General features: G+C 38.7%; 2 protein-coding genes across 3 annotated transcripts in view; both read right to left on the reverse strand.

The window, feature by feature from the left end:
- Positions 1-9,390, reverse strand: part of wnk4a (WNK lysine deficient protein kinase 4a) — a 47,629-nt gene extending 38,239 nt beyond the window's left edge. Inside the window, exons 1-2 of one of the 2 annotated variants that reach the window (XM_032574033.1) lie at positions 9,240-9,390; positions 8,394-9,047 (exon numbers count right to left, since the gene is read on the reverse strand). In XM_032574033.1, the coding sequence (XP_032429924.1) occupies positions 8,394-9,014 (621 nt within the window). In that variant the 5' untranslated portion in view covers positions 9,015-9,047; positions 9,240-9,390. The remainder of the gene's footprint in view (positions 1-8,393; positions 9,048-9,239) is intronic. The other variant, XM_032574034.1, reaches the window with a different exon arrangement.
- Positions 9,391-10,467: 1,077 nt separating this feature from the next.
- Positions 10,468-16,542, reverse strand: vps25 (vacuolar protein sorting 25 homolog). Its single transcript, XM_032575027.1, has 6 exons — positions 16,410-16,542; positions 15,369-15,514; positions 14,438-14,491; positions 14,266-14,354; positions 11,787-11,862; positions 10,468-11,290 (listed from the first exon to the last, which is right to left on the reverse strand). The coding sequence occupies exons 1-6, from the start codon at positions 16,454-16,456 to the stop codon at positions 11,178-11,180; spliced, it is 525 nt and encodes a 174-aa protein (XP_032430918.1). The 5' UTR covers positions 16,457-16,542; the 3' UTR covers positions 10,468-11,177.
- Between the last annotated feature and the right edge of the window lie 900 nt (positions 16,543-17,442).

Raw genomic sequence — 17,442 nt, forward strand, 5'->3', positions numbered from 1 at the left:
TCACATCCAAAGTCTTAAATTAGACATGCTAACATTTTAAGTCTCGTCTCTCACAAGGGGACATGCAATTAACCTCCAGTTAAGCACTTAAAGTGTGTTAGGGATGGTCTGTATAAAGAACAGTTTTGTTATGCATATAAAAACCTGGCTGGAAAAGCTCATCTGAGAACTGAACATAGATGTAAAACAGATCAAGTGTGTGTGCTCCTCTCAGATAAAAAGCCAGTGTGATTAGAAAGAAAGACAAGGATCCAGATGCAATTTTAAAAGGCTCCAAAGGGATAAGCTTTGAAACAAGACACACGCTTTTCCATTTGTAGAACATGAAGCTCAGCAGGCGGTGGAAGCCTCTCAACAAACATGGACAGCTTACGGAAATCTCTCTGGCATAAAAAATTGATTGACTGTGAGAACCCAAATAAAAGCAGTGACACGGCTCAGATCCTTTGGCACCAGAAATCGTTTTAGACATGGTCAGACCACGTATCCATATATCCAGAAACACACACCAGCTCTACAAAAACAAGCCAGGGTCTTACTTGCAATGCGTTCATATTTAATATTCCAGATTTTTCAAAACAGAATATTTTGTCCACATGTTACACCTCACAAAAGTGTTCAAACCCCTTTAGTTTGTTCACATTGTGTCATAGTAGAGCCAACACGTAAATGCATTTCGTTGGGGCTTTATGTGACAGACTAACACATCGTACTGCAGAATTGAGAAGAGGAACAAAAATCCATACAATAATTAATAAGGAGCTAATTGCCCAGCAGTAAGCAACACTAAACCATATGTTACAGAGACGTAGCATAAACCTGCACCCAACAACACCTTCAGTTGTCATTACAAACACGCCAAATACCTTCAGGCCAAAACAAAGGAGCCACCAAGCTGCCTGTGCTTGTTCCTTCAGTACCCACCCAAAGTCAGACATTGACACACTATCAAAGACAGCCAATGAGGCACTGCTATCACGACTCGGCACCAAATACACTTGAATTGATACTGACAAGTCGTATCTTGCAGTGTGTGCATATGGAGTACAGTACCAGTTTTATAGGTGACCCGATGCAGCCTTCTTTCTAAGTCTAGCAGTTCTAATCCAAACAAACAGGCTTCGGGTCAAAGAGACGTGCTGCCAAGTGCAGATGTAGGCTATCGTTTGTGAGCCCTCTTAACGGCACCTTGGAGAGCATGACTTGGCTCTGATAAAGTCTTGCCGCTCTGTGGGCCCTAGAAGGAAAGACAGTGGTGATGTTGGCTGCAGTCAGGCTGATAGGATGCCTGTGAGTGAACACTGGCCACTTTCAGATAAAGGATACACAGTTCGGTTTGTGCTTTAAAACGCTGGCAAACAAACAAGCAGCATAAATCAAGGGCTTGGGTTAAACTAGCTTTAGCTATCATTGTTTGAGCTCATAACTCTGTGCACAAACTGAGACGCAGCGAGATAAAGCGGGACTTTGAAAAGCTGTAACACTTCAAAGAGTTTTCAAATTTGAAGTGAAGACAGAGCAGCTTCCAGTTCCACTTTTACAGCTTCATAGATGGCTGCAGCTCTACGACAGCAGCAGGACTGGTGTAAATGTTTTACCGCAACACCCTGCTTTGATTTTGTGCTCAGACTACAGTGCTTCCTAGAAACCAGTGGCATTTAGACATGGAAAGGAAAATAGAGACAAGAAGTCACTTTTATTACAGCTTAATTAAATTATGACTTATGTCATCACATTGGTTGTAACTGAAAAATGCTGACCACAAAAACAGAGTTATTAAATTTCATTGTTTTAATCCACCTCATATCAAATTCAAGCCAAAGTAGTTTTGAGGTTTACCATAAAAACTGATCTTGTTTGCATTCCAGACCCTTTTGCCTTGTGTGTATTATAAATTTGTGTTTATAACCGGCAAGTCATACTGGATAACTACATAGTGTGCCAGTCCCGTTTGACTGTTAATTTGCAAAGTGAGGGAGAAATTCTGGAACTTTTTATTCTTTCCCATTTATTCTTTTCCCAAATGAAATAAAAAATACAAATCTGAGAGTGTCAGCAGTTGCTAGAATCAATCAGAATTATATTAATGTTTACAATCAAGAAAATAAACTCTCAGAGTTTGAGAATGGAGTTAGCTGCTAATAAAAGTTGTTAAAAAACTGTTATATCATCACCCTTGTATGATTTACCGTCTTCTGACTGAAATAGTAATCTTGTATTTTCTTCTTCTGGGGGTTCTAACTCTAACCTCCTTTAAAATGAAATCATGTAATCCTTTTGACTTAATCAATGTTGGAATCCAGCTTAACTGCAGAGCTTTGTAATATCGACTGCTCTCTCTCACCGTGTATCAACCCTCTTATCAAAACATATCAATGCATCTTATCACAAACCCTAAAACACCTAAAGACCCCTGCACATTAACGAGACAATATAACACTTACAGCAAATACAAGCTTATTCCAGTCAAATATTAAATTTGACTGAGTTGTTATTCATGTTTTATTGGAGCTTGTAAATAGTTATTTTAAAACTTGAAATATGGCGTACCTCTACATTTTTGGTGTAACTCTGAACTGGAGCAAAATGTAATGTCAGTTCTGTGTTTTGTGAAAACCTTTATACAGTGCATCTCTCCAAACTGAAATTACAAATAATTTAACAATTGTCCTCTTGAACATTTGCTACTTAATGTTATCACAAAAATAAGCCTTAAATAATGTATTTCAGCTGACGTTTCATGTCGGCTTTGGAGTTTTTTCCTTAGAAGTCTGAATGACGCTTGCCCAAAGTTTGTTGCTTATTCATCCTGCTGAACTTACAGGTGGCTATGGTGAAGCTTGATAAGATGGAGCCTGACTAAAGAATGTGAGTTGGTATGGGCTTAAAAGTGAAATGTGAGACAACACAAGTGTCTGGTGCAAAGTGGGGGAGCATGCTGGAAGCCGCTGCCCTTGAATGAGAACAGGTATTGTGCAACTGATGCCCTTTAGAGTGGCTCACCAACAAGGATTTGCGCTTGAATGCTCTCATTCTTATTGGTTATTCAGCAGCTCATATGGCTGGTGCATCCAGTCATCAAAGTGGTACCACGTAGGAGCTTTATGCTCTGTGTTTCATCAAGAACCAGCAGTCAGCTTACTAAACTTGGTTTAAAGCGAACATCAAAGCAGCAATCTGGTAGTTTTTGCACCACAACCCAATGAATGCACGTGTGGAAGAGAAAGGGAGCAAACAACAGCTCATTCATATTTTATCACTTCTGCACTTCCTTCAAAAGCTCGGACTAGGTTTCCTTTATGTCAGTATGTCACTTGTGGATCTGAGGCGGTTCCTGGGAACCTGCCACATGGACATATCATCCCTCTTTTTTTTGGTAACTGCACCAGACTCTAATTATGTGTTCATGTGGCTTTGTTCTCAAGTTTTTAATTTCCTCATGGTTATAGATTTCTAAATTATAGCAAAATGTTTGACCTGAAAATATTACATCAATGTCAACATACTCTGCAAAGGTTGCGAAGAATGTAGAGGGAATATTAAACGGAGTTAATAAATCAAGATTTAAAGTGATAAGGCATGCGTACAGAATGAGGAAGATAGGAGATAAAACATTTTTTTAATAAAAAACAGTGGTTGTATATCTGGAGTCTAGTGCAATGAACTGCAGACTCATTTACAATTAAACATATCCAAGTACAGGTATGTCAATCCCATTATGCTGTCATCTTTTGAAGACCTCTGACACAAAGTTAATTCATTCCTCAAAAACTTGCTGCGTAGAGAAAACATGTTAAGTATATACAACACATTCTCTTTAAACATGCAAGACATTTTGTTACTTCACTATCACAAACAGTTTTTCATTTGTATGGGATTTTATGTGACAGACCAACACAAATTAGTGCAGAAAGGGAAGAAATTTTTATATTTTATAAAGTCTGAAAAGTGTGCATATATATTAAGTCCCATTTACTTTGGTACCCCTTAACAAAAAGAAAGAAAGAAAGGAAGAAAGACACTGAAAGGGAAAAAAATCAAACTCAGCCATTAGCGGTCACCTGATTAGTAAACAACATTCACATATGTAATTTGATATCAGTCTAATATAGCTGCACTATGAAGGCCTTAGGGGTTTGTTAGACAACGTTAGTGAACACATATAATCATGAAGACGAGGGAACGCAGAGGACAGGCCAGGGGAAAAGTTTAGAAAAATGTAACATCCCAAGCTTTAAACATCCTTCTTTCTTTAATGTTTATTTGCATAGGGAGAAGTGTTAAGTACAAAACACTATAACATGTATAGCCTTAACTAACTAGCAATGCACATCCCCACTGGGACCTTTAACAACTTAAACAGTTTAAAAGTCAATAAAACATCATAGCAAAATAAAATGTCTTACATAACATAAATCCTAAAGTTATAACTTAAAGCAGACCACAATGAAACAGGAGTCATCTTGGAACCGTTAGGGGCTGGGTACTAACCATGACTGAACGCCTGATCTTCTTTAAGAAATCGCTTCAGCCTTAATATAAACATTGAATCAGTTTCCAGTCCTCTACATGAGTCGCTATGCATATTAACGACTCATGTTTGACCAAAAAACGTTTTACGAGAAGGTACCTTACAGTTCATGCAATTACTGAAGAGAAACCACAAGATCACTTACTTTCAAACATTTTTAAAATGAATGATATATATTAAATGATGTATTCTTACATTTCATCAAATTCAGTTTTTTGAGAACATGGAAATGATTAAATCTAACTGGTTTTCTGTCCAAAATTTTATTTGCTGAATTATATATCATCTTTAATGGTTGTTGATGTTGCTTGAGATCAAGTCGCTTCACACTAACCTAAATGGGATCAAAACATATACTGCAAAACGGTTTCTAGCAAAAAAGGGAAGAAAATATCTAATTAGTCTGAATGTATGTTGGTTTCCTTTTGCAAGTCTGCCCACTTTTGTAACTTGTCTTTCAAATTTTAGATGAGAATCCAAAATTCTCATCTCATCCATTGACATTGTTGCACTTCACAAAACTGGCCTTCGTAGGAGAATGCCAAGAAAAAAGCCATTGTTAATATAACCCCAAAAAAGTCCTGCTTTTAGTTTCACATAAGCATTGAGGACAAAACAAACACGTGGAGGAATGTGATCTGATCGGACAAGACCAAAAATCACGACCGACACTGAACATCGCCCTGAACGCACCACGTCTACGGTGAAGCATGGTGGTGGCAGCACCGTGCTGAGAGAAAGATTCTGGTTTGTTACATAAAATGGCGGTAGAATTGAAGTTGGTGGTTGTAAAGTAATGAAATGTGAGAAGGTTCAAAGATGATGAGGACTTCTAAGAGGCAATGTGTCGTTTGAATGCAATGTCCAAAATAAATCATTGAGATTCATTCAGACAGCGTGGCTTACATTTGATTTATATTGATATTATAGAAAGCAGAGACAGTAACAGATTAATTGTATCCTTGGTTGTAATTCATAATTCCAAACAGTGTTATAAATTCTAAGTTAACATAAAAGAGAGTGGCTATGTTCTGTTTATAGGCCAGATAAGGGTTTTATGGGGGTGTGAATGCTGCTAAATAAAGCTTATAGGAGCCTTTCCTTCAGTAGGTGGGTTTTTTCCAATCATAATAGTAAAGTTTTGCTCTATATTCCCGAGCGGTGAGAAGAAACTGCATCCAACATATGGTCTTAGCCCAGCTGTGGGTGTCACGTCACGGAAGAATCTAAATGTTTTGTTTACTTATTGTGTGCCAGCACAAAAAGTTCAAGTGGACACCGCCCAGACAAACCTGCATTCTATCTTACTGTGTTGGTAGTACACTGAAGAACACCTGTGTATTATCTTTGTATATATATATATATATATATATATATATATATATATATATATATATATATATATATATATATATATATATATATATAAAACATAGATAACTTTGTGTAAGTGGGAATCAAGCAAAGTAGATGCGATTTAAAGCCCCGTTAAATACCCAAACAGCAGATCTGAACTTCCTGCAGATTAGATCTCCGCCTCTGTTGCACATATTTAAAGGAGCTTAAGGCGTTCCTAGCAGAGTTGTGATGACGCATCTCTGACTGCTGCCCCATCAACATTAGGGGAGAGACTGTGTTTAGCCACCAACAGCAGAGCTTGCCGCGTTTCCCTTTAAGCATCGGGGGGCACACATGGCGCAGGACGGGGCGGCAATTTCTGTAAAGAAGCGCCACGGCAGGTAAAGTTTATCTATTTGAGGTTAACTTATCACAACAGCAACCATATCAACAGCCGCAACCCCTAAGCTTATTAGCAGTGATTAAGAAGCTTAACTGGACTCATGTCTCGAGTGAAGAGATGAAACGAAAAAGCTTGGTCGCAAAAAATGGTTTGTGGCCAATGGATCAGTTACAAAATATAAACTTTGGGTTTTCTCTACTAAGAAACGGAAAGTTAGGTGTGTGCATTATTTGAATAACAGGAGTAGAGTCAAATGAATGAGTGAAACAGAGCAGGAAGAGAATATTTTCTAGTGACTTTACAGCCTAAAAGATATTCTGTGATCCTACAGGTGAAACCTTGGGGCTTTAGGGTAGATTTGTGTCCCTCCCATAAAATGAGCACCCAGCAACCTTCTGCACAGTTAAAATACAAATCCCACCTCCACCACCAGGCCTTTTTGATATTCTAAAATAACTTGCAGCCTCTGCTCTCAAACAACAAACAGCCGAAAGCATGCAGTTAACTCAGTGTTCGTGCCTACCGAGGCTCACACGTCTGCCAGACACCAACACTGGCCAGGGTCAAGCACAAAGGCAAATGTTAAGGGTGGAGTTAAAAGCTTAAACCCTTAAATCCACCACAGCGCTATCACACCATTTAAATAAGAGGAGAGGCAGCTGTTGCCCAGGCTGTTTTGGATCCTGCATGCTAAACTTTAACACCTCTACACGTTTTACTCCGGCCTACCTTCTCGGTTTGTGTTTGCCTGCTCCAGCAGCCCACAGAGCATGAAAACACAATCGAGACCTCGCGAGATGGAAGCGTAACAAACGGCTCATCTGTCACATGCAAACAGCGCACAACAGACCATCCGAGCTGCATATAAAATGCTCCACGTGAAGTGGACCTCGGCGACAGGTTCTGAATGAAAAAAAAGGGATTAGAGAGAAAGAGGAGGGGATAATGCTATAAGGAGTGGTTCAGTTGGAACGGACTGTTAACAGGATGACCTGGGTTACCGTGTCAGGCCCTCTACATGAGGAAACACAAGGTCAGTAAGGAATAACACACACCAGATTAGCTGCTTCACGTTAGGAAGTGGAGCAGAGTGAGCTGGAAAGTGGGGAAAATCTCACAAAGTTTTGCAAAAATATTCTGAGGATTGGACTTTTCTTTACATGTATTCACTTTAGAACCACACACCGAGTGTATTGCATGGGAATTTCTAATGATGTATGAACACAAAGCAGCGCATAATGGCAAAGTGGAAGTGATGCATGGATTTCAGTTTCTCAGCAATAAAATCTGAAAATCTTGGATGTGCATTTGCATTCACTCCCCTTTATTCTGATGTCCCTGCCCTGCCTCTGGAGGAGCAGGAGAGATCCACAGCTCAGGTGGGAAAATTTGATGATGGAGAAAGTCACACACTTCACAAATGCCCTTTGTGGAAGAGTCTTTCCACAAGCCATGTAAGGGGTGTTGTAAACATGAAGAATATGGTTCTCTGGACAGATGAGACCACAGTTAAACCTGGTCAGTCATGGAATAAAAGCTGTTTGATGCTGCAAAAACGTTAAACTCTGCTGGAGGTTCACTTTGCTGCAGGACGATGATATTAAATACACAATCAGAGCTACAAAAGATTCAGAATAAATAATTTTGGTGTGTCTCAGCAGCCTCTTCAAAGTCCAGACCAAAATCCAATTGAGAAGCTGGGAAAGACCTCAAAACTGATTTTCATAAATTACCTCCATCCAATCGGACTGAGCTTGACAAACAAAAAACAAAAAAAACCCTCCAGTCTCTAGATACAAAATGCTGGTGGAGGTCCTGTGACATATTTCACTCTCGGAGTTCGAATACAAACGCATGCCACAATTTTCATATTTTAGTTTATAAAACGTGGTATTATTTTTTTGCTCACTTTATTATTGTGCACTACTTCCTGTTGACCCTTTAAGATCCAAGGCAAACACACTGAAGTTTGTTACTCTAGCATGTAGCATGAGGAGGGGGCGTGTATTGCTGGGTTCTGAAGTCTAGGTATGGGCGTCTTACACATTATTTAATATAAATACAAAGAGAAATATTACTTTAATCGTTTGAAGTGAAATCGTGAACTATAGGCGCTCCTACCTGTAGCTCACACCATGCCACCTCCACCGTTGTCTCCGTGTCCAAGCCTTTATACACAGTCTTGAAGGAACCCCTTCCGATCTCTATGTTGAATTTGAGATATCTTCCATCGGGTGAGGTTGCCACCGCTTTGGTCTCCACGTCCTCCTTCTCCTCCTGCTCCCACTGGGTGTCAAAGGTGATGCGGGACAGGACCTTGTTTTGTCTGTTCTGAAGCTCGTTGTCAGAGTCCGAGCTGGCATCGTGAGCTTGGGATCTGCGTTCCGAGGGCCAGTTTCCTCCCACCGCGTCGGGCTCCTGGCTGCCTGAGGGCGCGTCGGTGCTGGCGTCCTGGCTGGAGACGGGAGACAGCTGCTGCGGGGACTCGTCCGCTTTTTCCTCCTCTACTCTGGACTCTGCGAGCGACAGGATATTCTCAGCCGACCAGGACAGTGCTTTGGAGAGGGCGCTGCTGTATAGGGGAGAATCAATGTCCATGGTGATTTTCTGCAGACAGTAAGAGTTCCTCCGCGCGTTCAAGCCGTGCGTCCTGAGCACGTTGCGGGACAAGCAGTCGTCCGTCATGTCCACGGAGAGGCCTGGAAAGCCGCGTCCTGGGATCTCAACCTGTGCGTGAGACATTGCGGCCGCTGCAACACCTTCCAGATTTAGAGCCTAAATGTGGAAATGACATTTGGCACATTTGGACAAAGCTGAATTAGTACATTCAGGTTTCAGGTAACGTTTCAGTGGCAAAACACAAGCTATGGCTTAATATTAGACATGAATGACTAATTGAAAGCAACGCAAATATAACTTCATTGAAAAAAAGAGAGAAGTATGCACAAATTTATGTTTTATACTTACTCGTGTATGTAAAGACGTCTCCCATAAAAGCGACGCGCAAATTTAACGCATAGTTAAAGTCTCCATTAGTTTTCCTTTTCTTTCTTTCTTTTTCAACCTCTTGTCTTTCCAAAGACTTGAAGATATAACCTCCTGTGAAAGGACGGAGCAGCCAATATCAACAGAGCTCCAGTGGGCTGTGCGCCCTGATCGCTCCAGCTCCGCCCACCGCTGCTTCTGACGCGCAGAGAAATCCATCCAGAGGGAACTGATACATTGTGGCCTTAAGAAAATGTGCTACATAAATAAATTCAGAAAAAAAAATAAAGCTGATAAAAGGGTATGATAAAAAACATACAAATACATAAGAAATAGAAATGCAACAAAAACATAAGTAATATGTTCTGATCTTAAATTAGATCAAAAACGAAAAAAGTTCAACTTAGTTAATAGCTAATAACAAATAAAATGTTTTTTAAGATGTCTAAAACTGACATAAAATCAAATAGAAATGGGATTTTGTTAGCAGGTGCCACAAGCATCCTATAGTTTTGATGTTTTGGGGTTAAATTCACATCCACATTTCCACTGATTACGAAGAGCTGAATTTATTCACAACCGATGAGTCATTTTACTTACACTTTAAATCTGACCTCATTTTATTAGCCTGAATGTGAGAGATAAGCGGCACTCGGAGAAAGAGAATGGGAGAGCAGCGTAGCTGACCTGCAGGGGGAGCCACACGGCGGAGGAGCAGCGGCCTCTGGAACATGAAACCTCTACCACCAAAGGACACACTGGGCTCCACCTGTGCCATAAGTGCTCTTGCAGGGTTTGATCAGCAAATATATGGAAATACACACATATACACGTCTCCTTGGAGCTGTATCATCCTCACAGCACATCATGTGAGTGGACCTTTCAGGGTGCTGTCCTTATTCACAGCTGCAACCAGAAAGAGCTCCATTACAAAGGTTTTACTCTGCTGAGCTCTGCCTGTGGCATTTACAGAACTGCGCAGTGGCTTAAACACTGCGCAGTTCTGTTTCTATCTTTTTTTCAAACAGGCACTTTTTTGTAATTGTTTCAGTTTTGGATGCAAAGAAAAACTTTGCATCCAAACTTTGCACTTGGTCTTAGCAAGATTCTTACAAAGACACTTTGTAGTGTCCTTGCAAGAACTGCATCTCTGAAGCATTTGAAATCACTCAGAATTTGAAACACACACACACACAAAAAGAGAATAAAGCAAATTTAACAAATTCCTAATTTATTTTTTCTGTAGGATATGAAAAAGAACAGAGGGAAAGATAACAGAAGCATCACAGAAGCTACAGTACAACAACAGGATGGCAGAAATCTGTACACAAAGTTCAATATTATCACACTCAGTCAAGTTGAATGAAGATTGCCTCGAGCCTCTGCGGTGTTCCTCCTCTAGAAGCATTTATTTAGAAATTTAAAAAAGTCCCTCAGGTCTTGTGTTCTGGGATTTCTTTGGGAATTCTGGCTGGGCACCAAGGAACGACAGCCGAGCCAAGGTCCAGCACTAATCATACACAGTAAACTCCTTAATAGAGTAAATGGAGATAGAACTAGTTGCATTTAAAATCTAAATGAAGAAGTTGAGTGACAGCTAATGGGGAAATGTTCCCCTAAAATATTCAGACATGATAGTGTTTAGTCCCCTGATACTCATTGCATCTTTAAATGGCAACAAATGTCACCAATGATAATTTTATAAACACAGTGTCACCTCAGATGCTCTTTTTTTGTTGTTGTTTCCGCCCGCAAACAATAATGGTTCTCTCCCAGAAAGAGAAGGTCGTGAACCAAAAAGGCAACTACAAAAACATTTAAAGGGCCAGCATCCACCGGCCTCTGCATCGAGGTGCGACCCATCCTAAAGATCCGTCTTGCTTCCCGGTCGGAGTGTACGAGTGTGATTCCAGCACCGCTTTAGAAAAATTTGACACCTTTTCCGTCATCCATAGAGATGATCTCTGCTTTTCCTTCTGTTTGTAAAGCCTGCAGGGAGCGCTGCAGCATCCAGTCCTCTAAACCGTGGAACTCTGCATAAAAAAAGAACCACGATCAATTGATGGTATTATCAGAGCGCTACTGCTCTATGAGGATCAACATTAGATGCCTTAGTTTATTTATTTATTCATCTTGTCTGTCCATGTTTGTCTAATTTTAAACTCAGCAATTCAATTCAATAGATGAAACTAATATTCACTCATAATCAATGTGACAGACGAGGCTCAACATTGACGGAGAAACATCACCGACCCCCTTGTGACGATTGTGGTATAAAGTTTTGGTTCATGTTTACATCAACAGTAGCTTTCCATGAATGACCATTTCCTCTCTGCCTACTTCTAATATGTACACATGCTCTTAACCATTAATTACCAGCTTATTTTTCTTAGAAAGTTCAGCCTTTGGGGAATTACAGAAATACTGATAAAAATGACCAAAATTGTATTTAGTGTAAATGTACATAATTTTCCAGATATTGTTCTGATTCCTTTTAGAGTCGTGAAATACGAGAAATTAGGACCATACCTTCACCGTCTGTGTCATCACCATTGGAGAGTTCGTAAAGTGTAAACACAGAGTTGTTCATGCCATTTTTGGACACCTGAGAAAACAGAGAAAATAAAACACTGTTGATCCTTAAATTAAAACAAACACGAATAAGCGAACAGTTTTAAAATTGGGATTCTTCTCAACTAAAAATACTTTTTTCTACATACTTCTTTTCATACATAAAAACTTTGCAACTTTTAAAAACATGTGCCACAACAAGACCATGGAAATAGCAGTGAAAGCACAAAGGAACAGAGAGAATAAGATAAAACTATCTGTAGAGAGACATTTAAATGTGATCCAAAAATTTAAAAAGACATTCTAGTAGAAATTTTGTTACTTCTTACTGAAACCTTTATTTCCAGATCCATTTCACACAAATTTTAACACCATTACAAGGAAAGAAGATTTAAATGTAGTTTTAAGAAGAAATCACCACATTATCAGTGTGAAATTTCTGATCATTCTATTGGTTTCTGCTGATACAATTACACAAAATCTCAAAAAAAAGAAAATCAGTTCTCCTTTTTGCACAATGGACACTGAGACATCAAGCATTTTCGTCATAGGTCAGCCAACTTAAAAGAGAGCGAACATCAACACTATTATTACTGGTGGCAATATGTGCCACCGGTACATTTTGGCAAACAAAAAGTGCAAAAGTACATCTGCTGTTTATGTCATCTAAAAACCCACATGGTGTGACGTAGCACTTTTGTTGTTAGAAATGTATACAATTACATAATCCGGGGTGCCAAAACACAGGTAATGATGTTGATTCATTATCACCGGGTTTGTTTATATGCACACTGCCCTCAGCTGCTACTGCGTATAAAGAGAAAGTTTGACATACACAGGGCAACTCTTTTTGTTACCTGGTTCAAGCACCTTTGGAAAAATGAAACTGGTGGCATTGATGATGCATAAAGAAAAATTCTAAAACTAAAAAACAAGGCTTTTGTGATGTGAACAAAAAGTCTCACAATCATAAACTGTTTCAAAACCTTGTTCACTTTAAAGGTAGCATTTATCCTGTGCGATTCAATGGAAAACACATTATAAAGATGTAACAACCTGGTTCTAAAACCCCAGTTCAATCTGAAGAAGAAAAAAAGCCAGCAGAATGATGCTGCCACCACCACCATGTGTCACTGTGGGAAATGGTGCTCAAGGTCCACGTTATGGTTTGATCAGTCCATATTCTCCAACATATTTTAGGAGATTGTAGCCAGACCTGGATTATGTTTTGCAGTCCTAATGCTAAATCCAGATAAATGGGAAATACAGGAGTCGGATGCAAAACAACAGCTGTCAAAATATTTGAAAAACATTCTAGATTTACAAACATATTTTAAAAAGTTAATTACTTGTTTAAATACCTTATGACAGAAAATACTGGCACATTAACTAAGATGTGTACACATTAACTATAATCTTAAGAACACATTAGAAATATAACAATATTGCCCAAGTTTAAAGAGAAAGTGACACACAATCCATTTAAGCTAGAAAATACTTGCTTTATCTATTTTTGTAGTATTAATACATTCTTGTTTCAATATATATTAGATGTGTGATGCCTAGTGATCTTCATAGCTGCCTAACTCAGAGTTTAAGGTCAGCTAGTGCATAAATGGGTGTGTTAGTCCGTTTCAGATAAGCAGTTCCCATATCTCTAATATTTCAAGTTTGGCCACGGAAAGACAATCAGTGTGGATTCTGACTCTTAAGAGACAAGCCGGAGAGGAGAGTCTCACGCTTTCTCCATATCTTTGTTTGGTTTCAACGAGTTATGAATTTGCACAGACTCATCCTTATCTCGAAGATAACATGAAGATTTACAATGGCAATAAGTGAACGACTATCATGACATTGAGTGTCAAGCCTTCAGCAACCCCACAAAACCACTCGGTTTCTGGAAATAACTGCTTCACTTTAGACTGGCAGTATTTAATAACAACGATGTTTGAAGTTCACAAATAACGTCGTTTTCAGCAGCACAATTTCAACTTTAAAGTAGGGGGCGCTGTCTAATTGGGGCTTTTGGAAAGATTTTGAATGAGATTAGTGTACAGAATGTAACCTTTCCATCAATCAATTTCTTTAGTTTCCTTGTTCTGATGCCACGTTAAGTGTTCTCCTCGTGTCTTTTAACTTTGTAATTAAGAGGGCCGGTAATTACAGTAATTCCATCGTATGTCTTTTGAACACCATGAGGGAAATAAGATTACAGCAGACTAACTGGCTAAATCAATTATTTCAATGTTTCCATATCCATGGATAAGAATAATGTTGTTAAGATCAGGTTGGTTTAGAGCTTTGATAATCTCAGAGGTTTCCATGACATAATGAACATGTGATTAGAGAAACATTCTTCTCTCGGTCCTATAAATAACAGATTCTCTCACTTTATCAGCCCCACAGACAAGACAACAGAGGACAGTTTGTAACTCACCCACTGGTATATTAACTTCCCCCATTCCTCTGGTCGTCTCCACATGACTAAACACCGCGACTTATTTTTGTCCAACCATTCCAGGTTGCCTGAAGAAGTCGCAGACAACAGGCGTGTTTAACACCGCTGGAACATCAACACAGCAAGAACATGAAGACAGAAGAGGGTTTACCTTTTTTCCTCAACTCTTCAAACACAACTTGAATTGCTTCCACTGGGAGTTTTCCTGGACTTGCATTAAGGATGAACCAAACCAACATTCAGAAAGGCAGATGTAAATCGAACGGTACAAACCTCAATAGAGGAAACGACAAAAGAAAAAAACATTTCATCTGGTAGGCTTAAATTGCAACATAAAAGGGAAAACCAGAACTGCTCTAAAAAGGACACTCATTTGAATTAACAGCAAGATTGGAAAAAAAAAAAGTTAATAAGCTTGTCATTAGCAATTTACGCTAAAATGTTTTTTCCAGCAGCTACAGCTCGTACCACGGTTAAAAAAAATGGTTAAACTTACATAAACCAACAAACCAGTTATATGTAATTAACTGTCTTTTAATAAGTTGGAGGAAAACACACAAGTAGGTTTTCCAACAAAGCAAGGGTTCCACAAACACATCACAACTGGGACTGGAATGAATAAAGCAGGTTACACTTCTGGAATGGCCTACTAAAAGCCTCGACCTTTATTTGCAAAATGCTTAACCCCCGCCCCCCTATCATTTTAAAAGAGATCAGAATAATTCCATGTCGTATGTCTACAATAATGTGTGATTTTTTTTTTCTTCAACTTGTTAAGCCATCCAAATATTTCTGGGTGTTTATGGACATGTTTGAGGCAGTTTTCATCTTTTTTTCCTCTCTGCGAGTTTAAGAAAATCCTTAATAAAGTCAAACTGTCATACTTAGAAAGAAATCACAGGTTGTACCTGTCATAGCCATTCTACATTGCAAAAAGAAATATATATATATATATATACAATACAGTCTGTACTGTATATATATATAAACATTACAGGCACAAATTATATAAATATTACAACTCCAATGAGTAAATTTAAACTTCTTGTATTAAAGATAGTGTAAGTGTGCTTTCAGGATACTCTCTATCTTCTTGTTGTTGAACACGGGACTTTCCTGCGCTTCCATGACATCCACAGTGTAGAGCTTGTGATGCCGGCAGTAGGACAGAACCAGGGAACACCAGGCTGCCAACTGTTTCTGTCTGGTGTCAACATTGGGCTGAAGTCTGTCCGAAAATACAAAACAAACAAACCGAGATATGTAAGGCGTACTCATAGCTTAACAGCTATCAACGTACTTCAGGTTATTTTAGAAAACATAGAGGTTCAAGTATTAGGATGAAGCTTGCAAATTTGGTTACGGCAAAGAAACTTTTAACGAGTAAATATTTTTTGACAGCACATATTCACTACACATACTTAATCATTTTTAAAAATATATTTTTGATAAATAAGTATTTTAAGGATTTACTTTTAAAAAATTCAACCTTTGTTGCAAGCCGAAACAAAGTAGCAGACAGGTGTCTTACAAAATAGCTCCCACAATGAAAGTATTGATTTTATTGTATTAAAATGTTCAGTTTGCCTTGGATTATATATATATGTGTGTGTGTGTATTGACTGAAGAGGCAGTGCAGATTCAGCAAATTCAGCTGTGCTATAGTTTGGATATGTCTAAAACTGCAAACCCCGTTATCAAAATGTGTTATTCTGATAGATAAACGACAGGGCAAAAAAAAAAAAAAAAGAAAAAGAGTCCAAGCACTGCGAATCTGAGATGTTACTAGTGTCAGTGAGTCAACATCAGCGGAAACACATCCTATAAAACAGATTTTCCCTCAACACAAACCTACAATGAAACACTACTTACATGTGATCAGGTATTTGATCAGCATTACATGTAAATCCATCATTAAACCAAGCCATAAGTAGCTATTTTTTTAACTTTAGAAAACCTGAGTGTAAATTCACTTCCTTAGCAATCTTAGCCGAAATTAGCTAGCTAACGTAGTGCTAGGTTGAAAAATCAACGCTTCTTCAAGCAGCTATAGGGATAAAACAATAGTTCATAAGCACGTTTAACGCTCTTTTTATGCGGTAATTGTTAAAAACATGACTCACGTAAAAAACGGAGGGAAATTGTACTGCCAGGGCCACTCAAAACTCATCGCAGTTGATGCGGTGTTCACAGCTGACAGCGTCCGGAAGAGCGTCCGACCACACAAATAGTTCCGGCTGAGCACACAGCACAGAGCGAACTAACAGACTAAACACATTATTAAAGTGTCTATCAGAATTTATTGGAATTGTTTAAAGCTTTGTAATCAGTATTTCGTCAGGCTGTAAGAAGTTCTGAATTGGTTTCTTCTTAACTTTTTTTTTGTTGCTTTGCTACTCAGAAGTAGTTGAAGGAGGGGGGATTCCTTTGTCAAGAAGTTACTTTTTTAGCATATTACGTGGATATAAATTGAAAACTAAAAGGTACAGTCATAATAAATCAGATAATCTGACAAATTACCCAGCCAGTATATGTCGATAAACTTAAAGAGCAGCAGAAAGTGCATATTCCCCAGTAGAATGAGCACATTCACCTGAAAACTACTAAATTTAGCTGGCTTATTCTGCATACAGCTAACTATAAAAAAGTTATAAACAACATTATCATAGTTATAATAATTGATACACTAGATTATTTTTGCAGCAGTAGAAATAATTGTTGATTTTGTTCATATTTTTATTTGAATTTCTGTATAGACTTTGGAACTACACCTAGTCAACGTTATCATGGTAATTTCATGCCTGTGAGAAAGAAAAACAGATTTTAAAGCTTTCTTCTAATGCTGATGAATAAAGCTGCAAAAATGTTGTCTGTAAATGTGCTCATTTGTTTCACAACTTTTTATGCGTGAAGTTCAACGTCTAACATTTGTTGTTTCAAACTGAAAAACTCCAGAGGAAGTATGGAGTATTGTCAAGAACAAGATGAGAGACACTAGGCCCAACGATTCAGTCGAGCTGAGGGCAACTGGTATAGCACAGGGCTTCTTTACCAGCATGCCTATAAACCTAAAACGTGTACATGCTTTGTGAGCTTGGAGAATCTTGGAACAGGAAGCACTGAATCTTTTGGTGTGCAGCGAATGTAGAAATGTTT

This window comes from Xiphophorus hellerii, chromosome 10 (genome assembly GCF_003331165.1).
Source record: "Xiphophorus hellerii strain 12219 chromosome 10, Xiphophorus_hellerii-4.1, whole genome shotgun sequence".
NCBI lineage: Eukaryota > Metazoa > Chordata > Actinopteri > Cyprinodontiformes > Poeciliidae > Xiphophorus > Xiphophorus hellerii.

Bases quoted from the DNA above. Each gene is read 5' to 3' on its own strand.
- vps25 (XM_032575027.1), bottom strand. From the start codon at position 16,456: ATGAGTTTTGAGTGGCCCTGGCAGTACAATTTCCCTCCGTTTTTTAC. The intron at 15,515-16,409 runs GTGAGTCATGTT...ATTTTCGGACAG, and splicing joins AATTTCCCTCCGTTTTTTAC to ACTTCAGCCCAATGTTGACA. The intron at 11,863-14,265 runs GTGAGTTACAAA...CTGTTTTCTCAG, and splicing joins GGAAGTTAATATACCAGTGG to GTGTCCAAAAATGGCATGAA.